This window comes from Hyaena hyaena, unplaced genomic scaffold (genome assembly GCF_003009895.1).
Source record: "Hyaena hyaena isolate Hyena2069 unplaced genomic scaffold, ASM300989v1 scaffold_3, whole genome shotgun sequence".
In the NCBI taxonomy this organism is placed as follows: domain Eukaryota; kingdom Metazoa; phylum Chordata; class Mammalia; order Carnivora; family Hyaenidae; genus Hyaena; species Hyaena hyaena.
The window spans coordinates 9597362-9622484 of record NW_024080635.1 but is presented as its reverse complement, the minus strand read 5'-3'; the positions used below and the strand labels follow the sequence as shown (position 1 = coordinate 9622484).

General features: G+C 53.9%; 1 protein-coding gene across 3 annotated transcripts in view; it reads left to right on the top strand.

Annotated features, from left to right (window-relative positions):
• Nucleotides 1-465: 465 nt before the first annotated feature.
• EPHB2 (EPH receptor B2) overlaps nucleotides 466-25123 on the top strand; it is a 184194-nt gene continuing 159536 nt past the window's right edge. For all 3 annotated transcript variants that reach the window (XM_039233743.1, XM_039233734.1, XM_039233725.1), the window contains exon 1: nucleotides 466-534. In XM_039233743.1, the coding sequence (XP_039089674.1) occupies nucleotides 474-534 (61 nt within the window). In that variant the 5' untranslated portion in view covers nucleotides 466-473. The remainder of the gene's footprint in view (nucleotides 535-25123) is intronic.

Sequence of the window (25123 nt, the reverse complement as noted above, 5' to 3'; positions counted from 1 at the left end):
GCAGCATTCAATAAAAATTCAGAAACATTTGGGCTGAAATCGCTGCTTTATCTGGAGGAGCCACAGCGCCGGGAGAGACCACTGCTGCGCGGGGGGAGCTCGGGGTCTCCGTTGCCCCGGCGCGCGAGGTCTCAGCGCATCAGCGCCCGCGCCGCCCCCTCGGACGGCCCCGCGGACGCAGGGGCCTGGGGCTCGGTGGTCGCGCGCGGTCAGCTGGGGTCCCGGGCGCGCGCGGGGGGCGGCGGCCCGGCCGGGCTCCCCCCGCGCCCGCGGCTCAGGTGGGCCGTGCCCAGCGCTGGCGGAGCCCGGGTCCCCGTTCTGCCCGGGCTGGATGGCTCATTCTGCTGGCTGCGCGGTGGCGGCGGCTGTGTGTGCGCCGCGCCTCGCCGCTCCCCCCGGCCCCCCGAGCCCGGGGCGCGCGCTGCCGCCCGGGCCCCGCGGCGCCGCGGCCCGAGGCCCCGGGAGGCGCAGCCATGGCCCTGCGGAGGCTGGGGGCCGCGCTGCTGCTGCTGCCGCTGCTCGCCGCGGTGGAAGGTGAGCGGGCGGGCGATGGGGGCGGGGAGCGGCCGGGCACGGGCGGCCGCCGGCGCCCACCTCCGCCCCGCGGCCCGCAAAGTTTGCCCGGGGGCTCGCGCCGGGCGCAGGTGGCCGCGGGGAGGTGTGTCCGGCCGCGCCGGGAGGCGCGGGCCCCGCGGGCGCCCGGGGAGCGGCGGGCGCTGATTGACTGTGCCAGGAGGAGGCGAAGGGACCATCTTGCCGAGGCTTTGTAGCCAGCCCGGCGAGCGCCGCCCAGGGCCGGGGGCTGCCCACGCGCGTTCGCCGCCCCCGGCCCGGGCACCCCCTTCGCTCGGGCCTGGCCTTGCTCGGCACCGGGTGGAGGGGCGCCGGCCCGGGGGCCCCGCGCGCAGTCGGGGCTGGAAAGTTTGGCAGGGAGCAGAGGGAGGGAGGCACCGCGGCTGGCCGGGGTGGGGGCCCGCGCGGTCTGCGCCCCCGGGATGCAGCCGGCGCCCCGAAGAGCGGAGGACTGGCAGAGTGGAAGTGAACGCTCCAGCCCTCCCCGTGCCGGTGCCTGCCCATCGCCCGCGGCGTACAATGGGGTCCCCTCCCCGAGAGGACTGCGGGGGCGGGGGGGATGGGTCTGTGGGCATCTCTCCGCTGCGCGGGGTCTCCGGGCACCCCTGCCGGCCACCGCCCCGCTGGCGGCAGAGCTCAGCGTGGCCGCTGGAGCCCCGGGAACTCTCCAGCTGCCGCCAGGGCCGGACCAGATGCTCTTGCCATGTGTTGGCCTTGGCCAGGGTCGCTGGCCCCTCTCCCCACGGCTTCGTGTGTTGGTACCATCCGACCCCCAAGGTGTCAGGGTGGCTGCCAGGTCTCCCGAGCCGGCTCGCTCTGAAGGGAAAGTTAGAGGGGCCTTGGTGTACCCACCAGCAATGGCCAAGCTTGTAGGGCAAGAAACGAATAGGAATAATGGTTCTCATGTGTACGGCACTTTACAGTTTCCAAACCGCTTTACAGTTTATGAAGTACTTCGCACTGTATGCAGCTCTCTGTGGTTTACAACGTGCTGCACGGTTGACAAGGTACTTTAAGCTTTACAAAGTGCTTTCCCACCCTCAATTTTGTTGGGTTCCCCAAAATAAGTCTCCCTCCGAAGCCAGGTGGGTATGATTCTTACCTCCTTTTAATAGAAAGGGAAACCAAGGCTCAGAAAAGTCAATGGCTCACCCAGGGCCATTGGGTGATAAAATTAGAGCGCAGGTCTAAGGTCTGTCTGAAACCCTGGGCTCTGTGCATATTCCTGGGTTTTCTTGCCCCTCAACAGTGTGACCCCTTCTAGGATTCTGCTGCCGTGGGCTGAGGAGTGAAGCAAATGTTCCCTTATCTCAGGCCACTTTGGGCTGGTGGGAAGCCCATTCTCTGGCAGCTCAAAAAAAAACAAAAACAGAAACAAACAAACAAACAAAAAAACCCAAAACAAAAACCTGATCAGACCAGGCATGGAGCTCTGCAAACAGTGTGACTGGGGACCTTGCGCTGTAACTTTAGTTCTTTCAGTAAATGAGCGCTTTAATGACCGCAATTTGGGGGTGGAGGGGTGGCCCTAGATGGCAGCCGGTTTCTTGAACGCAGGCAGCCATCCTCAGGCTCCTGGAGGATTTGGCGGCTGCCTGTGGTTTCCCAGAGTGGGACCGCTAGGGCAGCGAGGGTGCCACGGTCCCTGGGTGTGGAGGGCAGCCCTGGGGCCTGGCTGCTGGCGGGAGCTCCCTGGAATATGGGGAGGTACCACTTATTAACTATGGCTTTGGGGAAATGAGTCATGTGTTGGCCCGCTATACATTGGGATGTTTACAGTATTATGGGGAGCTTGGCATAAATATTGCTATTTAGGTTGCAGTCAGCGGAGCTGGAGGGGAAGAAAATTGGCCCCTCTTCACGTTGGAAGAGGCCCGGGTGTGTTTTTAATTACCGTGGGGTAGATGGAAGGCCCATGTCTGTCCAGCCATGGCCCCGGCTGGCGATGATTGGGATCGGGCGAGCTGTGGCCTGGCTATACTGTGAGCTCCGGACATAGGGCTAATCAGCTGCTGACATCACAGGAGGAGATGGCTGCTTGGCTGCCACTTGGGGGCAGGGTGGGAGGAGGACACCCCAAGCCTTGCTTAAGGCTCTTTCTTTGCCCCTCCCCCCAACACTAAGGAATCTAGTCTGTTAGGGGTTAACAAGGAGTTGGCCAATGGATGGGGATATGGTGTGAGGTGGAGTTCCAGAGCCCGTGTTCTAATTTACTGTTGGATCCTGGGCCAGCCCCTTCCCTACTAGGGGCCTCAGTTTCCCTGGGTGTCAAATGGCCCAGGTGATCTCTTGGGATTCCATGACAGACACCCACCTCCTGTCTCTGAGCCTCAGTTTCTCCATTGTTAGATGAAGGTTATCATAGTGCCCCTCCTGCCCATCTCACAGGGATGTTTGTGAGATTCAGGTGATGTAACCGATGAGAAAAGCCCACCTTGAACCGTGTGTGGCCTTTGAGGGGTGGAGGATGAGGATGGGCAGGGCTCCTTGTGGCTTGGCCCAGGAGAGACAGGGTCCTCCTGGGAGCAGCACAGTCTGCGGAGACAGGTCTGAAGCTTGGGCTGGTGGGAGGGCTGCCCCTGCGGTTCCCAATTCCCTGAGCCACGTGGCTGGTGCACCCTTCCCTTCCCCCGCCTCAGACCCCGTAGTAACAAGGCTATCCCAAGCATTAAGGTCCTAGGAAACCCCCAGCCTTGGGAAGGAGAGAGGGGAGGGAGACGGTATGTGAATTGGGGGGTGCGGGCTTCCTGGGTTAGTGTGGTGAGCTTAGTATCTCCTCCTGAACCATGGGACACTCCCACCCCCCAGAGGGGAACACAAGTCTGTAGCATCTGGAATGGGGGCTTAGAGACGGATGAAGAGGCCAATGACAGGCCAGCCACTAGATGGGATCCAAAGGTTGAAGTCTAGAGAAAATCGGTCTCCGCGCATTTGCTCATTTGATCTCCAAATATTTATGGAGCTTCCTCTTGGGCTGGTGTGGTGCTGGACCCTGGGGCCAGCAGGGAGATGGGGGACAAGCTGATAGAGAAAACAGTTGGCACTATATAATGTGATAAGTGCGTCCCAGGGCGCTGCCAGGAGGAAGTTGTGTGCACCTGGGGCAGCAGAGGCAGTTTAGGATGGAAGAGGGCTATTTCGTCTTTGATGGCTTTATTCTCTGCTTCGTTCTCCCTGCCGTGAAGCTTTTGCAGCCACCCATCACACTAATGAGCTGTGTTCTCAGAAGTTAAGGAGGCTGCCTTTGGGACTTTAAAGGATGAGGAGGGTTTTTACCTAGAGAGAGAAGCAGCAGGTGTAGGGACGGGGATGCATGATGACTGCGGACTTGCTTGGCTGCATCTGAGGTGGATCGGTGTTGAGGGGACCAATGGAGGATGAGGCTGAAAATGAAGGGCAGAAAGGCTGAAAGGCGGGGATGGAAGGCTGAGAAATTTGAACTTGATGCTGAAGGCAGTGGGGAGCCATTGAAGGTTCTAGAGCCATTGAGGAACCTGGCTAGATTTGTCTTTTGGAAAAATCACTGACTGGTTCAGATGAGCCAAACCTGGTCCCTCACAGTTAAGAAAAGGCCAGCTGTCTGTTCCCTACTAGACTGTGAGTTCCCTGAGGGAGCACACCTGGCTTATTTTTATGCCCATAGTTGTGGTAAAAAGAGCTCAATTCAAATGCCACCTCCCCAGAGGCCTTCCCTGATTACCTCATCTAAAACAGGCTTAGTTCAGCCACTTTCTAACCCACCTTCTTTGTTTTGCTTCATAACACCCGTGGCCACCCAAAGAAGTATCAGAGCTTTATTAGTTTCCTTGTTTTGTGTCCACCTTCCCCACTAGACTGCACACTCCAGAGGGAAGGGAGTTTTATTAGCCATGTTTGCTACAGTATCCCCAGCACCTAGAACTATGCCCAGTCCATGGGTCCCCAGCAACTGAATGACACAGTCAGCTGAGGAACACTGAGTGAATGTATCACATTGTGTTATTTGAAAAGTATCAGGAGAATGATAGAGAGATGAAGGAGGATGTTTGCTTGGCCAGGGACATGAAGGAAGTCCTCCTGGAGGGAGAAGCAGACGGACTGGCTTGAACAGGGATACAGGATGCAGTTCAGCCAGAGCTGAGGATTCAAATGGATGAGCAGCAGCTATGTGCTAGACACGGCCCGTTCTTGTGAGGGTTGAGGGAGCCTGTCCTTCCCCCCCCTTCCCCCCCCAATACACTTCTTGTCTCTCCCACCCCCATCCCAGCACTATCCTGGGCCCACCTCTTGGGCATTACCTATAAGACCCAGCGACCTTCAGCGGGATTAATTTGGAATTGGTTTTCCTTTTATGCTTGTTTCTTCTGCCTTTCATTTTTTAAAGGAGGCTGCTTTCATGTATCCGTCTTAGCCAGGAAATCTGGGCTTAGATTTAAAACCCAAATGTGGTAGAATTCAGAAGCAAGTTGACTTATTCACTCATTCCTCCATCCATCCATGGGCACCTACTCCCTGTCACGGGCTGGGCGGGGAGGAGGGATTCTGGCTTTGGTGGGGACAGGGCCAGCCAACCTCACAGATAGTGTGGGGTAGAGAAGAAACACAGCGTTTGAGGGCAGCCGGACCTGGGTTTAAATCCCAGCATGCTGTGTGCCCTGGGCAAAGAACTCCGATTCCCTAGACTTCTGTTTCCCCAGGAGCGTCTGGGGGCTCCCACATCGAGTGTCAGGCACTCAAGCACATGGCCATGAACATTAGATGCTCTTCTTGGCCCTTTTGTATTCCCCTCCCTTGGAGCACTTGGGCGCATGGTCAGCAATGGCTGTGTCCTAATTTGGTGCCATTTTCGGCATTTGGCTGGTCCAGGCAACAAGTCAAGCCTCCGTGTCTCTCTCAGCCCATCACGCAGGCTCCCAAAGTCCCCCAGTCTTGGGATGGCAACCCCACAAGTGTGGGTGGGCCCAGAGCTCCATCTCTGCCTCCTCCTCCTCCAGGGCCTTGCTGTGGGCAAATACTTGTGTTCTTATACCAGGGGGCCCTCAGCAGGGGTCCACAGGCCTCCTTAGGTCTTGGGGTCTATGACCACCCTGAAATTATAATTGAACAACTGGACGTTAATGCAGATTTTCCTAGGAAGAGGGGCTTTAGTTTCAGAAGTTTCTCAGTAATGATGAAAACACCAACCTCCACCTGGGCACACAGTGGGGGGCTGACTTCCCCTGACTCTGGAGTCCCAGGTTCGCTCCCACCGTGGCCAGCCCTTCTGCCCTGCTACGGCCTTGGTCCCTCCCAGGGGTTGTCCTTCCTGGAGTGCTGGTACGCCCACCCCACCCCTTCATCAAGGCTTTGCATCAGCCTCAGAGCTGGGGTGTGGTGAGGTTGGGCTTAGGCTACAGGTCAGACCCCTGCACACAGAGAGGCCCCTGCAGAAAGGTGCAGCTGGAGCTGGCTTGCTAGGAGGCCTGGACTGGGCAAGGCAGGGGTGCCCTGCTCCCTCCCTGGGTGGAGGGGTGAGATCAGGACGTCCTGGCCGAGGTGGGCCTGGCCCGCGTGCCGGACTTAGCTGGAGGTTCGACAGATCAGGAACAAGGCCAGGGACTCTGCATCTTCAGTACACTCCCCTGGTCTTTTGCATTGGGCAGGCAGATTTGTCCCCCAGAGGCCTACGATAAAACACAGGACTCCTGGGACAGAGGAAGAGAAACCTCAACGGTAAACTGGAAAAGACTGAAATGAAGTGAAATCAATCAGAGTTAGCGCCACCTGCCCGGGGGGCCGCCTGCCTGCTGGTGAAAGGAGAGCCTGGGCTGGGGGAGGGCAGGGAAGAATGTTTGCACAGCTCCCAGGGGTGGGGCAGGCCGTTGATGAGACCGCTCCTGGAAGCTTCCTGATTGGGATCAGCTCAGTCTGATAAGGCTGCTTGAAAGCCCTTTAGGGCCTCTTAAGGCAGCTGCCTCCTGGAGGGTGGGAGAAGAGACACCTGTCTCTTTGGCGCCCCTGTGTCACCTGGGGAACTTGCCCAGGCCGCCTTAGCCTGGGCCATGCTAGGTGAGCTTCCTAGAGACATCTGTCGCCCTGCTGCAGCCCCCTGCGGGTGGGGTGTCCTCAGGGAGGAGACCGTCCCTGCTCCGTCACCTTGAACAAGTGGTGTGCAGAGCCTTAACTTCCTTATCTGTAAACTGGAGATGTAAATGCACCTGCTTCTCAGAAGCTCCTGGCCAGGATTAAATGAGATGCTATACACAGTGACTAGCAGTGGAACCCGACCCGGGGTTCCCGACTGATATGGGAACTGTTATGGGAACTGGACTGATACTCATTAGTTGTCATTACTATGGAATGTCAGCACCCTCACTCCCTGCCAGAGCATGTGGCCCTTTCTCTGAAATCCACAGTCCTCTCGCTTAGCCCAGACCCCTTTTTCTCTTGCTCCATAAACAGCAGAGTGCGGGCGCTACAAGACAGCCTTCTGGAGTCAGACTGTCCTTTACTGTGTGTCCTCCCGCTGACCAATCACTTACCCTGTGTGGGTCCTGGATCCCTCATCCCTGAAATGGGGGTAAGCATAGTTTCCAGCTCTCTAGATGGTTGTGGGGAACGAATGTGTTAGTCGATAAACAGATAAAGCCGAGTGCATGCCTCGAGTGTGATGAGCACGCAGGAAATATGAGCTGGTCGGTATTGTTCAATACCAACCAGAAACTGGGCTCAGAGTAGGGCAATGTGGGCGCTGTTTTACTAGGGGAACTCTGTCCAGCTCCCCTGACCCCTCGCCACGCAACCGTGGGGAAAGAGCAAAGATACAGAGTTGAGCCTTATCGGGCAAGTGTCAGACTCTTCCTGGAGAGTCGAGAGCCATCCCCCCTCCGCCAGCCTGTCTGTCTGGGCCCCTTCTGGGTTTTCCTCGAAGGCCCCATCCCTGGCCCAGTTCTGTCTCCTTAATCTTAGGAAAGGGGCAGGATCTTCTATAGCTATGCTTTCTTTCTTGGCCCTTTGCCTGCCAGGCACCCACTTCCATACCATGTTAATGATATCGGCCATCAGTTCTTGTGCCACACGCTCTATTAAAGGCATTGTATGTGTCCTCTGATACAATTGCCCCCAGAGCCCCACCAGGTGGTTTTATTATTATGCCCATTTTACAGATGAGAAAACTGAAGCTCAGCGTTTTAGACCTAGGACACAAAACTTGGCAGTGGGAGTCAGGGATTCGAACACAGGTCTGGGTGACTCCAAAGCTCTTGCTCTTCCCTGCCCCTCAAGCCGCTTCTGGAATGTGCCTCCCAGCTCAGAGGAAGAGCTTGGCTCTGGCGAGGGTCTCCAGGGCAGCCGTCCAGCCTCTGACTCCATCAACATCCTGAGATAATGCAAGCGGGAGGGTTCTGGAACTCACAAACCTGCCATAAAAATGCAATCTCTGTCATAATGGCCAGAATAATGTTGTTCTAACTTAGACAAATCGGGTGTTAACTCGTTACATTGTAAGGGGCGCCTCCACAGAGAGCTGAGGCTATGGAACAGCGGCAGGGCCATTTGTTGCGTGTACTTCCAAATCTATTAGCTCATCGGGTTTTCACAGCAACCCAGTAAGTGGGCAGGAGCCATGGGGCCCATTTTAGAGATGAGGAAACTGAGGCCTGAGGGGATAACACTACTTGCCCAAGGTCAGTGGCCAGACCAAGCTGGAAGCTCAAGGCCACAGATCATCAATCCAATTTGAATTCCTGGCCAACATTTAGAAATCAAGAGATTTTAGAGCGAAATCCTGTTTCTGGCTTCTGTGAAAAGTCAGACAATCTGGCTTCACTGGGCCCACGTCCCACATGGCCGCAGTTGGCTGAGGCCGAACAGTGGCTGCCTCTTCAGACAGCATGTAAGTGCTAGGGGTAACTAGCTCGCTACCAACTTGCATCACACATTTGTGTGACTCTTCTTACTCCTGTAGGTGCAAGTTTTCTGCTAGATCTGTCTCCATCTCTCTGTGTGATCTGGAGTAAATTACTTCTTCTCTCTGGGCCTCCGCTGCCTCTTCCATAAAGCAAGGGGATGAGACTCGGTGCTATGGGGGCCCTTCCAGCTCCAGGATTCAATGTCCAGTGCCAGGCTCCAGGCAATGGAGGGGAGACCTGTAAAAAGTACAGGACTTTGCTCCTCAAAAGTGTATCAGTTATCTTTTGCTGCATAATAAGTCACCCCAAAGCTTACTGGCTTAAAACAGAGATTTATTATTTCTCCTGATTCAGTGGATTGGCTGGGTTCAGCCGGGCATTCAGTCCACTCCATGTGGTGTCAGCCGGGATCACTCATAGGACCACACTCTGCTAGGTTGTGCTGGATGGAGGGTCCATCCTGTTCTCACATACCTTCTCTGAGGCCCTGGCGGGGATGACAGGGGCTGGACCTACTCTCCCATTCCTCAGAATCTCTCACTGTTAGTAGTCCAGACTGACTTGCTTTCCATGGTGGCCGGCTCCCAGGACGGAGAAGCAGAAACTGCCCAGGCTTCTAAAGACCCAGGCTCTAACATCATAAAACATCACCCTTGCTGCCAAAAAAGTCACAGAATATCCCAGATTCATCCCAGGCTCCCTGATCAGGTTCAGTGTACAGGGAAATACACTGGGCTTGATTTTTTGCTCAATTGTTAAAGGTAAACCCCATTACTTCCTTCCTTCCCTCCCACCCCTCCCTCCCTCCTTCCCTTCTCTTCCTTCTTCCCTTCTTCCTTTCTTTTAGCATAGAATTGGACACACAATGTCCAACGTGGGGCTTGAACTCACCACTCACCACTCTGAGATCAACAGTCGTATGCTGTACTGACTGAGCCAGCTGGGCACCCCAGGAAAGCCCCATTTCTTGGCCAGTGGTTTGACACATAAAATTTGACTCTGTGTTACTCTTAGGCTGCAACATGTCTTTGGAGTTGATGCTCAGAGCTCGGTGTCCCCTGCCCATCTACTTCACCAAGGAACATATCTCCATGTGCTCTAAGCCAATCAGTGGTCTGGACTTAGGTTTAGACCCCCCCTTAATGGGAGAAGTGGTTTTGTGTTTAGAGATGGAAGGCATTGTTGGTGGCCATGTTTGGAGACAATCTGCCACAGGGACTTTATAGTCTGGTGCAGGGGTGCAGGTAACAGGAAGCCAGAAGCCTCATTCCCTACCTTCTGTTCCCTCCCTCTCCACCGCCAGCACTGCCTCCCTGCATTGGCTTCCAGTGTTACCTGTCTCCCCTGAGAGGGCAAGGGACTCTCCAATTCACCTTCTCCCACGCCCGGCACAAAGCTCACGATAGGCACGAAATAGATATTGATGCGGTAAATTACAAATAATTGAAAACAGCAGCCAGAATCATACATAGAACTCCAAGATCTGGTGTGAGGCTGGAGGCCAGAGAAGGAGGCCCTGGTCTGGTGGGACCGAATATGGAGAATGGGGCCAAGGTGCCCCTGTGGCCTGGGGCAGGACACGTTACCCCTTGAGGCCTCAGTTTCCTAATCAATAAATTGAGGATCATGATTTCATCCACCTCAGACGGCCACAGCAAGAGGCTACTGTGTTCTCCATTCAACGGTAAAAGAACCCATAATGGTGTGACTGTGGTTTGTTGCTCCCACCTTGGCCCAGGGCCACCACAGGAGCAGGGAAGCATTGGAGGAAACTAAAAAGTGTAGAGGCATTGGCTTGTTGCTAGCAAATCTAAGTCTGGACCACAGGTTGGCTCACTGAGCTCTGAGTATCACCTCCAAAGACCTGCTGAAGACTATGGGCAGCACAGAGTCAAATTTTATGTTTTAAACCATTGAGCAAGAAATAGGGCTTCCCTGGGACACCAGGGTGGCTCAGTCGGTTACCCATCCAACTCTTGAGTTCACTTCAGGTCATGATCTCATGGTTTGTGAGATCGAGCCCCGCATAGGGCTCTGCTCAGAGGGTGGATTCTGTCTCTCTCTCACTCTCTGCCCCTCCCCCACTCACGGACTCTTGCGTGCACGCTCCTTCTCTATCTTTCTCTCTCAAAATAAACAGATAAACTTTAAAAAGGAAAGAAAAGAAAAGAAAGAAATGGGGCTTCCCTTTGCTGACCGAACAGAGAATCAAGCCCAACATAATACAGATAATAAATTCCAGGAGTATGGCCAGAGACCCCAGACTCCCAAGCTGGCCCTGGTTGTGAACGAGTGAGGTGAGCTGGGTGTTAGCGGTACCCCAGATACAGCATGTGACCTCACTACCCACTCCTGACCGTGTTGTCATGCTGGAATTAGGGTTCAGTTTTGCCAGATCTTCTGATTTTCAAAGTTTTGATGTTTATGGAAAAATGAGTTTTTTATATGTTTGCTTAGTTGATCCTAAAATATAGTCCTGGCCAAACCAAACCATGCTTGCCGGCTGGACCTGGGTCACTGGCTGGCGATGTACAAGCTCTAGGTTAGGTGCGCTGGGGAGAGTGAAATGGCAAGGGCATTGTTATCTCCATTCTATAGATGGAGAGCCTGGGTTACTAAGAGCCGAAGTGACTTACCCAAGGTCACACAGCTGGTAGGTCGTGAGGTTTGGAAATCCTTCTTGACGATGAATTGGGGGAATTTCTTTTCCTGTTACTCCCTCCACAGTTCCTGTTTCCTGCCTTCCGAATGATCTAGAAGCATAAGCTCCTTCTTGCAGGTATCTGCCATGTCTGGAGGCAGAGGGCATGCCATCCTTTGGGCTGCTTCTTTGGGGCAGAGTTGCCGGAATTAAAGTCCATGGTCTTACAGTAGAGCCATGCCACGCTGGGCCTTAGGCTCTGACTCACAGCATGACCGTGGCCCTTTTGACTTACTTCTTTGAGCCTCTGTTTCTTCCTCTGTGAAATGGGGCTAGAAAGTCTTCCTAGGAAAAAAGTTCTTAGAGGATTCTTAAGGAACAGCCAGGAAAGAAGCAACTGGCCAGGCATTCCAGGCAATGGGACGGCATCTGCAAAGGCTTGGGTGGGGGGGGGCGGGGAGGCCTCTGAGTGTGTAACGCTCTCGGGAGCTGGAGGGAGTCCTGTGTGTCTGAGAACAGGGCATGCCAAGCACCGGGGCGGGGTGCAAGCTGCCCGGCCGCAGCAGGGAGAGAGCGTGGGGTCAACATTCCCATTATGGCGACGACATATGTCCACAGCACCAACTTGTCACTTGGCCTGAGTCCATGGGAAGCCGGAAGGACAAAAAGCATCTGAAACGTGTAAGTGGGGAGAAAGCGGCTTAGCGCACAGTGGGATGCGTCCCGCTTGAATGGGGCTTCTCCGCCTCTCACGGGGAGGCAGAGCCTGGGAACAGCCTCGGCCAGGGCCTGCAGGGCCTTTCTGGAACCCACGAAAGGCCGTGGCCCAGGGAGTCTGTTTGAGTCAGGGCCCCGGCCGGTACGTCCTCTTCCCGGCCCCATCAGCGTCAGCTGTCATTCCCCACGGCCTGAGATGGCAGCTCCTGTGGCTCTCAGGAGGACAGCCTGACCTGCCAAGGAGGCCCTGATGCTGGGTGTCCCCGCGCTGGCCCAGAAGCCGAGCCACGCCGGCAAAATTGGGACTCCCTTCTGGAGCTAAAGTGTTCCGATATCCCCTTGGCCTGGGTCCAGGGACGTAGGAGAGGCAGGAGACACAGGGGCAGGATCCTGGACTTGGGAGATAGGTGGACGGTTCAAATCCCAGCTTCTCCACTTGCTAGCTGTGATGCCTTGGGTTGGGCCACTTCGTCCTCAGCCTTGGGCCCTCGTCTGTAAATTGAGGGTGATAGCACCTACCCTGTGGTGCTGTGTGGGGAATTAAAAGAGATAATGTATGAAAAGCAGGTGTTTACTGAACCTTTCCCAGCCTTAGTTTCTCAGCTGTTTCACGAGAATAATAATAATAATAAAGGCAGCTAACATTTATGGAGGGCTTGCTAGAGACCAGGCACTGTGTTTAGGTGTTATTGTTACGTGCATCCTACAGATGAAAAAAGTGAAAGCTTAGAGACGTTAAATAATTTGTCTACAGTCATTGGGTCAGTAATGGAGCTAGAATCCACACTCGGGGACCCTGACTGCAAGAGAGATCCATAAAGAGCTGATTTCTTTTCTTGTTCTTTTTAACATTTCAAACATACAGGGAAGTTGAAAGTATAGTAAAATAAACACCTGTGTGTCCTTCACCTCGATTCAACAGTTGTGCACATTTTTGCCACACCTGCATCTCTTTTTGTACGGGTATGTGTGCCCGTCTATGCGTATTTGACCGCAAGTCACAGACATGGACAAAGAACTAGTGTATACTGAGACTTGATCCAGGTATGTCTGCAGCCTGCACCGTTCACCCCTGTTTTAGATCACATGTTGAACATTGGCAGCGACTGGGAAGAATACTTGCCCCTGGATTGCCTCATTCAGTTCCTGTCCTCCCTGGCCTAGGTGGGAGCTGCCAAGGTCTTCATCATTTTCAGAAGAAGGAGGAAAGACTCAGAAGTTAAGTAACTTGCAGCAAAATATGAGGTTGGGATTTATACCTATGTCTGCTTGATAGCAAAACCTGTCCCACAAAGCTTTGGGGGGCACTTTTCTCCCTTCCAGATGTACCCCTATTATAACCACCGGAACACAGCCCAGGTCAGTAGATGACCACGTGGCTCCCAGCAGTAAGAGATAGCCCTTTCTTTATAAGAATCAAAGGGAAATTGGAGAGTCCAATGGGCTCAGAAAAACTGGGGACTGGCCCATAGTCCACAGTTAACCAGGTGGTTGTGAGGTCTCAGGCCTTTGGACTTCTAGAATCCACCATGCTATTTCGTGTTGCCCCCTTGCCTGGGCACCCTCCTTACCTCTCTCTGGCTAATTTCTGATGCTGATAGAGACCAAACTTGTGCATCTCCTCCTGTGGAAGCTTGCCCTGACTTCTCCCTCTGATCCCTCCTGTTTCTCCGGACAGTGTTGAGCTTCTTCTCCTCGGTGGCCTTTGTGTTCTTGGTGGCACCTTTTTTTTTTTTTTTTTACATTTTTTAAAATGTTTATTTATTTTTGAGAGCAAGGACTCACAAACTGTGAGACCATGACCTGAGCTGAAGCCAGCTGCCCAACTGACTAAGCCACTCAGGCACCTCAGTGGTAACTTGTACATATTACCTATTTTATAATGCATATGTTAGCCCATACTCTGTACCGTATCAACATGTCTGGCTTCCCCCCAACCGTCCTGGGAGGTCCTCAACCATACTGGTTGACTAGTGTACAGTTGAATAAGTGGAGCAGCTGAACAGTTGGAGGAGTGGTAGAGTGATTGACGGTTGGATGGGTGAGTGGCTGGACAGACAGAGGATGAATGAATGGAGAGTTGCATGGATTTGATGGCTGGATGACTAATGGGCAATTTGAAGGTTGGTTGGATGATTCGATGGATGGATGGATGGATGGATGGATGGATGGATGGATGGATGGATGATAGGGGGATAGTTCTGTGGTTTAGACAGTTGGGTGGATAAATGGATGGAAGAATGAACAGCCACCCAAAGCAGAGTTCAGTTCTCCACCTCTCTAGATGTCCTTTGGTATCTGGACTGTGATATTTCCTTATTCTCCAATTTCTGGCCCTGGAAAGAGCTGGCAAACAGCATAAATCTCCAGGTTTAAAGAAACCTTCTGAGCCATTGACTGTGGATTTGCCAAACTTTGTGCACGGAGGAGTTCTGGAGAAGTTGGCCCCCAAATTGAATTTCTGTAAAGTAAATCCTATTTTCCCATTGACTTGGCTCATACTTTTGGAGATATGTTCCTGCTGTCAGGGGCCGGTGCTCTCAGAGGCTGGTGACAGGTGGAGGAAGAGCTGGAGCTCCCCTGGGCATCAGTTGCCTTGAGCTTCCACTCACTCAACCTTGAGAGCAGACTGATGCTGGCCAGGAGCACAGGAGCTTGGAGCCATGGGGAACAGATCTGGCATCTGGTCCCAGAAGCCTCATCTGCCAGCGGGATGCTATGCTGCTAGGCTTCTGGGATAGCACACTTGGTCTCCTCCAGACTTTCCTGTTTCTGTTCATCTGTCCATACAGACTTCCTTCCTTTCCATAGTCCACCTTCCTTCTATCCGTCCATCCGTTCATCCATCGATACCTCCATTTATCCATCCATCCTCCATTCATCCATCCTCCATCCTTCCCTCCCCCCGCCCCCCTCCCTCCCTCCATCCATAGTCTATCCATTTAACAGTCATCTATGAAAACCTGTAGGGTGCTAAAGGATACTGAAAGGAATTAAACAGAAATGACACTGTGATGTCAATGAGTTATATCCCAGTAGAAGGTTAGGACAGGTCTCCCCCCTCTTCCTTTTCTATCTCTTCTTTCTCTTCCCTTTCTTGTTCTCTTTCTTCTCTTCCTTCAACAGCGTCATCATAGCAGACTCTCCATACTTGGTCCCTATTACATGCTGGGCAGCATACTGGCTGCTTTTCAGACATGTTCTCACTGAATCCCCTCGACAACAGTGCATAATAGTGACTAACATTTGCTTTGCAGATGAAAAAGCAGGTTCAGAGATGATGGAATGTATTGAGTGCTAAGGGGAAATCTCTTCTAGCCTGGGCTGTCGGGGAAGGGGTATTTGGCTACGTGGGATTTTTGACACACAAAGAATGGAATGAAGGGTATTCTTAGCAGAGGGCACAGTCTAAGCACAGACCTAGAGGCTGGAAAAGGGCAGGTTTGCAGAAGCCAGAGTGAACATAAGCTTGTGAGGGAAATGGGAAGCGAGGCTGACAGAGGAGATCTGTGCCAGGGAAGAGAGGCCTCGAGTGACAAGCGAGGGCATTTGGACTTGGTGCTTGGTAGTAGGGAGCCACTGAAATAAAACAAAAGCGGAGAAGGGTTCAGGAAGAAGGCTGTGGAGGCTGGCATCAGGGGAAGGATCCAGAGCAAAGAGGGGCAGGCTCAAGGCTGAGTGGCCGCACAGGTCTGGCCTCGAATAAGCCAGACCCTGGGTGCAGGGCAGTTCTGTGCAGTCAGTCACTCTGGCTGTGGGAGGGCCCAGAATGCAGTGGGAAGGGGGGCCAGAACAGTGGGGACCCTGACTGAGTGAGCACATCAGAGGAGGGCAGCTACCTGGCCCCTTCTTCTTGACCAGAGCCCTCCAGCTCCCAGAGTGCTCTTTGGGGCCCTGTCCTTCCCCTCCCGCCCCCTCCACACTTCACCCCTCCATGCCAGGGAAGGGTTGTGTGCATTCTGCTGGGGCTCAGCCCTTCCACAGAGCCCAGACAACCCAAGCAGCACACCAGGAACCATCCAACAGTCAAAATACTACAGCTGGGAAACTGAGGCCCAGAAAGAGCACCTGCTTGAGGTCACAGAAAGCCAGCTGCAGGCCTGGAGTTTGGGGCTGGGTCCGCATCTCTAAATCACTCTTTATGAGGGAGGTTAAGACCTTTAAAGTTCTTAAGACCTTTCTTAGCCATTAGAAACTTGGATAAATTATTTAATATCTGCCTCTAATCCTTTTGAGAATGAGGTAGAACAAAAATAAATAGTGGAGATTTTAAAAACGACGGAGCCGTTTTGATCTTCAGTTTACCCTTCTGTAAAATGGGAATAACAACAGCAAAAACAAAGCATCAGTTGGTCATTTCTCTCCCTGTAAGATTGTAAACTTCACAAAGGCAGGGATTTTTGTCTCTTATTTACAAGCGTCTAGCATGGTGCCTGGGACATAGTGTCAGTCATCAGCAGGTGAATGAATGAACGAGGAAAGCCACCCCCTTCATGGACTCCTTACAGTGTGCCAGACCAGCACAAAGCCTTTCACGGGCAGACTCCTGCTTGATCTCAGGACCATCCCATAGAGTGGATATGATTATCTCCCCCTTTCAGACGAGGAAACTGAGGCTCAGAGAGGTTGTATGTGACTAGCTCGTGGTCACAGGGCTTTGAGCGATATTGCTGAGATTGAAACCCTGCTCTGTGTCACCCTGCCGGCCACAGGACCGTGTTGCTACAGAGCTGAGCAAACGCCATGGTGTTTCTGGACCTATTTCAGGGCCTTGCCCAGAGCTGAGCTCAAGGTACCATGTCCCTTGCTCTTTCCTCCCGCATTACCCTTCCCTTGGCCTCAGTGCTCCTGTGTGGAAAGCTTCAGGGCCAGACTCTGGCTTTTCCGGGGTCTGTCCACAGGGACCTCTCACCCTAAGGAGGACCTTCCCCTTCCGTCCACCACCCCACCCCTACGGCCAGTTGTCCTGCTGATGGTGACCGACTCCCATTCCAAAGAGAAAAGGCCTCCGGGGGTCGGTCAGTTCTCACTTCCTCTCCTGGGGCGCTGGCACCTCTGCAGTCTCTCTGCTGGCTTCTTCCCGAGGGGCCCCACTTGGCCTCTAGATGATCCACCTGGACGGCAGCACCCGGTGGCCTTCGGGAGGGGTGTTCTCTCCCTGATGGCGTCCGTCCCAAGGTGCGAGGCCCCAGCTGCACGCGGCGGCCGAGCTGCCGCTCTGTCTGGAGCACTGCTCGGAGAAACAAACACAGCTGTGTTTATTCCAGAAATTACACATCCTGATAATCTGCTCACTCGGGGTAATGCCTCCCAGTTAGGATCACAGGGGGAGCCGCGCCGACTTTCCTGAGTCTGGGTGGATTTTCATTCTCTGTGACAACTGTTCTTTGGGCCAGACCTTGGTCAGCGAGTAGACCTCAGGCAGCAGACAGCTAGAGACCTTTGGAATGCTCAGGCCTGAGGGCAGTGGGGATTCTCACCTTTGCCTGAGATGCTGGGAGGAGAGGATCTTTTGCCTTGAAGGCTCCAAATTGGGGGACCTGAGTCTGACCCTGCCCCCAGCCCTGGCCACAGAGGGACACAGACATACAAACATATGGACCTATGTTAAGAGGATATCACCTGAAATTGGATTTTCAGTCCCAGCATGTCTCTCTAAAACATTCCTGTGACTTCCTAATTCTTTTAGGATAAAGAGCCACTACTGTCAGGGTCCAGAGGCCCTGCCTGGCCTGGCTGCTGCCCTTTCCCTGGCTTGTCTCTGTCACACACTCATCCAGAAGTTCCAGCCACTCTGGCTTTTTGATTCCTTAGACTCCCTTCCAGCATTTCCTTTGCAGTGGGTGGTCCCTCTGTCTGGAATGCTGTTCCTTTCACTCATCACCTGGATCGTTCTCACCCATCCTCCACTTTTCCAGGGAAGTTTCCCTGAGTTTCCTGATAATTCCACAGGCTGACGTTTTGTAACATTTGTCAGTCATTATTTTCAAATAATCAGTGTGTTTCTTTGCTCATCTGCCTCTCGCACCAGACTGTAAATTTCATAAGAGAGGGACTATTATTGAATTGCTGTATCACTAGAGTCCCCAGGCCTAGCATAGTGCCTGGCCCATAGTAGGTGCTCAATAAATATGTACTGATTGGAAGAATGAATGAAGGAAGGAACGAGCAAACAGTTCTTTTTTTTTTTTTTATAAATATTTTTATTTATTTCTAGGATAGAGACAGCGTGAACAGGGGAGGGTCAGAGAGAGAGGGAATCACAGACTGAAACAGGCCCCAGGCTCTGAGCTGGCAGTCAGCACAGAGCCCGACGCGGGGCTCGAACCCACGAACCGTGAGATCATGACCTAAGTGAAAGTCAGACGCTTAACCGAGAAAGCCACCCAGGCGCCCCACGAGCAAACAGTTCTTGGGTTAAACGAAAGGAGGAAACGCTTCTGTTTGTTCTTTTGGGTGACAGTTGGCAGAGTGCTGTCACATCGTCATCTCTCTTTAATTGAACAGACTGGTATTGAAGTCTGCAGGGGTTTGACACAGGGCCAGGCCCCAGTGTGGGGGTGGGAGACCCAGAGTGAATCAGGCGTCGTGGGCCTTGCCTTCAGGAGCTCACACACTGGATGTGCACATCCCCCTGGAATGAAGAGCCCACTTGGATTGTTCTAGTGGACGGAGGAGGCTTCGGATACTCAGAGAGGGGAAGTAACTTGGTGGGGACATAGAGTGGGTACGTGGGGACAGATGTACATTCAGATATGGTGGCCATCAAGCCTGCTGACCCTTTCCTTTCTTCTCTCTGGCACTCAGATGGGTGCAGCCCATAGGTCCCTGGCCTCTGGGGGTCTGCAGCCTGGTGTCTTGACATCCAAGCCTCTTAGCTGTGTGCCTGTAGGCAGTATAGACTGTCCTGCTGGAAATAGTATCCAGTGAGCAGGACGGGTGGTAAGAATGCTGAGAAGAAAACTAGGGCAGAGGATAGGGCTCAGCAGAGGTCTTTCAGAGGAGGTGATGTTTGAGCAGAGGCCTGAAAGAAGCAAGGGATGGAAACCTGGAGGAGGGTGTTCCAGGCAAAGGGAGAGTCAGTGCAAAGGCCCTGAGGCAGGAACATATGAAGCAGCTAGTGTGCTGGAGCAGGAAGGCCAGGGGAGGGGCGGGGGTGGAGAGCAGGAGGAGATGACATCAGAGGGGACAGGGGCCACTGTCAGGTGGCAGGGGTGGGGACATGTCCATAGACCGCCGTGGTTTTGCTCCCTGAGCTTCTTTGTTCAATTTGGGATGAGGGAGGGGAGGAGAGGAAACACTGTACATTTCTTCTCGCCCTGATCCTTTACCCCTCCCCCCGCCGCAGGAGGCTCTATCGGCATTTGTGATGCGGAAGTATCTGTCTTCTTGTTTGTAACACAAATTAATAATTTATTGACAATTCGATCCCCTGGCAGCTGCACTGGCAACTTGGGCACGTGCCGGCTTGTTGTGGGGGCAGGAGGGCAGAGGGCAGGGGACAGCCTGGCGTGGGTGCCACCCCAGCCTTCATCAGGACCCACAGGGTGACTGCCCGGTCCCTTTCCCTGTTTGGGCCATGGTTCATCTATCTAGGATGTGAGGCTATGAGCTGGTACCTTCCACCCTGGCCAGCATGACTACGTGGCCTGCATCCTGGGACACAGGCACATTGAGCACCTGCCGTGTGCTGAGATCCTTGGAGCAACACACAGAGCACTAAGCCTTGTTGCCACCCCCAGGAGGTCAGTCTCAGCCAGAAGACTGGGCTAAACAATAGACGTTGGTCCTCGATGGTTAAAGAAAGTCAGGCTGTGTGCTGCGGTGGGGGGCAGCTGACTGGGGGGCTCCCAGCTCTTATTAGATGTGACCCGGGACATGTTGCTTTGCCTCTCAGAACCCCCCTTCCCTTGCCTGAGGAAGAGGGATATTAGGAGTCCGTACTTAACTTATTCAGTTGTGACACATAGTAAGTGCTCAATAAATGATCGATCGTTGTCATTACATAGAGGCCAGGACACAGAAGCCAGGGGGAACACCTCTGTCCAGGCTGTGCCCTGCCCCCGTCCACATCCAAGGAGATTTTGCCTGATCCTCGGGCCCTGTAGTCTTAGGGTTGATTTGCCCTTGGGTCTCAGACCTTGCAGAGCCCAGCAGCGGTGGCCCGGGAGCCAGCGCCCTCTAGATGAAAGGGCTCCATTTCAGGGCTGTTCGCAGGCCGTGTAACCCCAGGCTGGGGACAGAGCTTCTGAGCTCCAGGGGTGATGAACGTCCCCATCTGTGCGGTGGGGATAAGAAGAGCTGCCTCCCAGGGTTGCTGTGAGGGTGAAATTTGGAAAGGGCTCAGAGGGTGGTGCTCAGTGCGCTCTGTCTCCCTTCTGCCCAGATGTGTGGGCCAGTTGTCTCCCAGGAGGGGGAGCTGAGGGCTGCGGGGCCCTGGGAAAGGTGAGGGGGGCACGGGGAAGGTGGTGGCCAGATGCCTGGAGGTGAGAGGCGGGAGGATTTGGGGAGGGCTCGGGGGCAGCCAGAGGGCGGCTCTAACAGTCCTCTTTAAGTTTTGAGAAAACCTTTCCCCCATCTTCATATAATTAAGAGTATTTTTAAAATGCTGTGTTGAAACAAAAATAGTCCATTTCCATATGACCTCATTTCATGCCACGCCCCCCACCACACATGCACATGCATGTGTGCGCACAGAGGACCAGAAGTTAAAGCTGCCTTTTGTGGCTTTGCTAGAGGGTTCTTTTTTTTTTTTCTTTTTCTTTTTTTGCCTAGCAGGTAAATATTTAGGGGACTTCCTCTCTATTTTCTGATTTACAACCAGAGGCCCTTGAGGGGTCTTTAACCAGAGCTGACACTGCAGCTCCCTGCAGTTTGAAAGGGCTGCTCACAGGTCCTGAGTGGCTCTTCCAGCGTGCCGTCCCAGGAGGGGGTGTCACTGTGACCCACAACGGGAGGGGTGCCACACCACCCTCATCTTTTTGCCATCAGCATCTGGCCCGGTCCACGGTCAAACTCAACCAATGTCTGTGGAATACAGATGAGGAATGAAGCCCATGATACAAGTGGGAAACCAAGACTCAGAGGTGCAAGCCCTTGCCCAAGTCGATTTTTGCCCAGATTCAAACCCAGGACCGTCCACCTTCTCTGTGTGCCCCTCTCCCAGCCGCCTTTCTAGTTAGCCCCTTCGTTTTCAGATGTGGAGAGGGAGACCCAGAGAGGTCAAAGGGCCTGTGCCAGGTCACAAGGCGATGAGTACCAGCGGGAGTGACAGCAAAGGTCACAGAGTAACGATGGGAATGACAGCAAGTACTAACCCCGCGTGGACTTTACAAAGCAGGTTCGCATAACAGTCTTGAGCATATACTGCAGCCTTTCTCTGTGCTGAGTGCGTTTCCTCGTTGAATCAGCTGTGAGCAGGACTATTATTCCCTCTGCCTTCAAGATAAGAAAACCGAATCTCTGGGAACTTTGGGACCTTGCCCAAGGCCATGCTGCCAGTAAGTGGCAGAGCTACGATTTGAACCCATGATCTTCTGACTCCACAGCCCATGCTCAAGCTACTATACCAGGCTGGGGACTTGGTGGGGACAGAGCCAGAAGTTGAACTCAGGACTCCTGACTCTTGGCCTCCTGGTTTCTAAGAGGCGACTCCACCCAAGAGGCGACCCCTGTCAGGAGCTCCTGAGTAGGAAGGACAGACTTGTGCCCTGGGCCCCCCACTGGAGGCCAGCCTGGGGTGGGGCAGGGGGCTGGTGTCTCTCCTAGGCCTCTTTGAGTGGGGCTTGGGACCAGCCCTGGCAGTTTGCAGGGTCCCTTCACCTCCAGTCTTGACTGAGCCTCCTAACATCCTCTTTTTTTGTTTTTAGATTTTTAAAAAATATTTATTTATTTCTGAGAGAAAGAGAGAGAGCGCGCACAAGCAGGGGAGGGGTGGGGGAAGACAGAGTATCTCTGCTGTTAGCACAGAACCTGATGTGGGGTTTGAACTCAAAAACCGTGAGGTCATGACCTGAGCCAAAGTTGGATACCTAACCGCCTGAGCCACTCAGTCGCCCCTCCTAACCTTCTCTTGAGACAAGTAGGGCAGGGCTCTCCAAGTCTTCAGATAGAGAAACTGAGGCCCAGAGATTTGTGTACACCCAGGAGGGTACAATGGAAACGTCAATGTTCTTTGATTGTAGTTCTTAACTTCTTTTGGGTCATGAAGCGCTTTAAGAAGCTATGAACTTCCCACCTCTCAGAAAATTGGAGACACATGCACACGTTCTCTTATGTACAAGTTTTGGGAACTCAGAGGAGAAGCTTCTGTTGTATTGCTCTGTGGTGCCAATGATAATGACAGTGTCCTTTTACTGAGCACCTGCTTTGTGGCAGGCAGAGTGTTTGATGCCGTCTACACATCTTTTTATTTGGTCCTCATAGCAGCCCTGCAAGGTGGGGAAACTGAGGCTCAGAGAGGGTAGCACTCCCCGAGTCTGCACCGCAGGGATTTGAACCAGCTCTGCCCCATTCTGCGGGGTGCACTCTCTCACCTCTGGCCTGGGGGGTGCAATGCTACAGCATCCTCCTGAGGCTCTTGCCAAGAGCCAGAGGCGCTGAGGAAGTTCAGAGTTCGTAGGTAGTTTCTTCTGCCTTTGCAGAGGGAGTGCTGGCTTCTGTCGGGGCCGGAGAGCAAGGGCTGCATTGGGGACCAGCTCCTCTAACTTCTTAGGAGCTGCCGACATGGTGTCTCTTCCTCCACTTCCAAGGGATCTGATTTGGGAATGGCCCCCCTCGGTTCTATGGGACTGGAAAATCTGCAGTTTGGGCTGGACTCCTTTGGAGTTATCCAAATGGCAGTTCATCTAATTGGGGAAGCCTGTCTTCCCTGAAACTGCCCCTCCTGCCCCAGGACAGCCTCCTCACTCTCCCAGGGCACCACTCAGAGCTCCTCTGAAAGGAATCTGCCCGAGGGCCGGAGAGGTGATGAGGTCACTGGGCTTAGAGCAGAGCCCCTTGTTAGCAGAGCAGCCACGGGAGCCTTGTGTGGTGTTTAAGAGTGTGGGCTCTGGATCTGGTGGACCTGGGTTCGAATCCTGACTCAGCCACTTGCATGCTCTGTTACTTTAGATAGGCCGCTTTCCCTCTCTGAGCCCCAGTTCCCCGTCAGTAAAGTGAGGATGAGAATATCGCACAGAGAGGCACTCAGCACCATGTCTGGCACAGAGGAAGTGCTCTATAAGGCTAATGAGTTGGTCATCATTATTGTTGTCGGAAGCAGAGGGTGTGTGTGTTGGGGGGGGAGGGTCGTGCTGGCCAGATCCGTGTCTGCAGGAGGCTGGTCAGGGCTAGGCGCCCCCTTTCCTCCTTGTCAAGGAGGAAGACTCTACCTGGAGGGGGTTGAGTAAGGAGCAAGCAGGCCAGTGGGGAGGGCGGAGGGTTGGGGACAAGGAGGCCCCTCTTGCCTGGCTGGTGTGCAGAGTGAGGCCCAGGGGCCGGGCCCAGAGGCACAAAAGACTCTTCCCTTCAACTTCCCTCCCAAATAATTCTGGAGGCTGGACAAAGAGGCCTCGGGGCCCCCTTCCCAGTGCATAAGCAGGGGCTCTGTTCAGCTGCCCCCCCACCCCACCAACCCGCCTTGGTCGCTGTGCTGGCCACAGCGTGGTTCCCCGGGGGGTGGGACAGGGCCTGGGAGCGTCAGGGGGGCCCTGCGGGCCGCGGTCTGGTTCCCATAGGAGGCCCCTTCACAGCTTCAGCGCGAGGCCCTTCGGGGGTGGGGGCAGCCTCTGCAGCCCGACACGTCTGTGCCGCTGACACTGTGGCAGGGTCACTGTGGATAAAGGCGCTGCCCAGACCTCGGGCCCAGCCTGGAATGGGGCTTTCTTGTCAGGGAGGAGCTTTTCTTCCCAGCACACTGTGGGGCGGCGGCAGGGGGTCACCCAGCCTCAGAGGATAATGGAACTTCGTTGATGGAGACACAGGACCCGGCCTGCCCCCTCACTGCCCCTCATCGGAGCTGGGAGTGGCTGGGGGGGGGGATGCTGGGGGCGTCTGGTTGGCTTAGAAATGTCAGCTGCCACCTTGGCAATGGCTCTTTCCGAAGGAAGACGCCCCCTAGAGGCCTCTGGGTATCTGTGGATCCAGCCATTGGCCTGACTAGGAATCTTGGGCCAGTCATCCAAGCCTCAGTTTCCTTATTTGGCTGGCTTTTGGGTCTTGGGAGAGTACCCCAGAGCCAGCCAGTCCTTTTCATCTGTGCTTCCCTTTCTGCCTGGCCATTCCAAACCCTCCCAGATGCTCCATCCTACAACCACCAGCAGAGCTCACCCTTCCTCTGCTGTTGGTGATCTCCGGACCCCACAGAGCATCACCACTGAGGCTTCAGAACTGCAGCTCAGACCATTCAGTCCCCTGCTCAGACCTCAGGTCCTTTGTTGTCTAAAAAGTCAAAGTCAAAGTTTCTCCTGATTTTACTAACCGAGCCGCGTGGTGGCCTGGCCCCTGTCGACCTCCCTGCCTGTCCTATCATCCATAAGCTCTAGGTTTCAAACATATATGTCATGAGCTCCGGTGCCTCTAGACCTTTGTTCGGGCCCTCACTGTTCCCTAGAATGAATGCCGTTCTCTATCTAGCGAACTCCTAGTCATCCTTCAAGGCCCAATTCAAATGTTCCCTCCTTAGTATATCCTGCTTTGTACCCGCCCTTGGTCCTTTATTCACAGCTCCTTTACACATGACCTTAAAACACCAAAGTGTAGCTAATTTCGTCCACATCGGCCTCCCTGTAAGACTGGAATGCAGACACTTTCCAATCTCATTCATTATCGGGCTGCCAGTGCCCAGCACAGGGTCTGTTACCATCGGGCTCTTAAACCGATGCTTTATGAATGAGGGAATGAATGAATGAAGACACTGTCTGCCCATAAAAATAACTTCCTCCTCTATCCTAGAAGCTTTTACAACTCAGCGTGACGCCCTCTCAAGACCTTGCAAGTGGGAGGAAGTGATCATAATACACAGGCTGTTCCTGATGCATCGAAAACTAGGCGGAACCCAGAATGATCCTGAAGCTGGGTCTTGGGCCAGAACAGGGTGGCTCTTTTATCAGCCCAGCCCTTCAAAAGCTCTCTGAGTTCATGCCCTGCCTTCAGCAGGCCTAATGAAGCCGTTTACAGGTGAAAAACACCACCTCGTCTCAGAGATGAGAAATCCCCACTTTGGGGCAGAAGGGATTCTTGGGAGCCCATCCTGGCCCCGCCCCCTCTTTGGGGATAATTTCTACAGAAGTACAGATGGCTCTATTCACTGAGGAGTCTGGTCTTAGCTTTCCTTCCTCTCTTC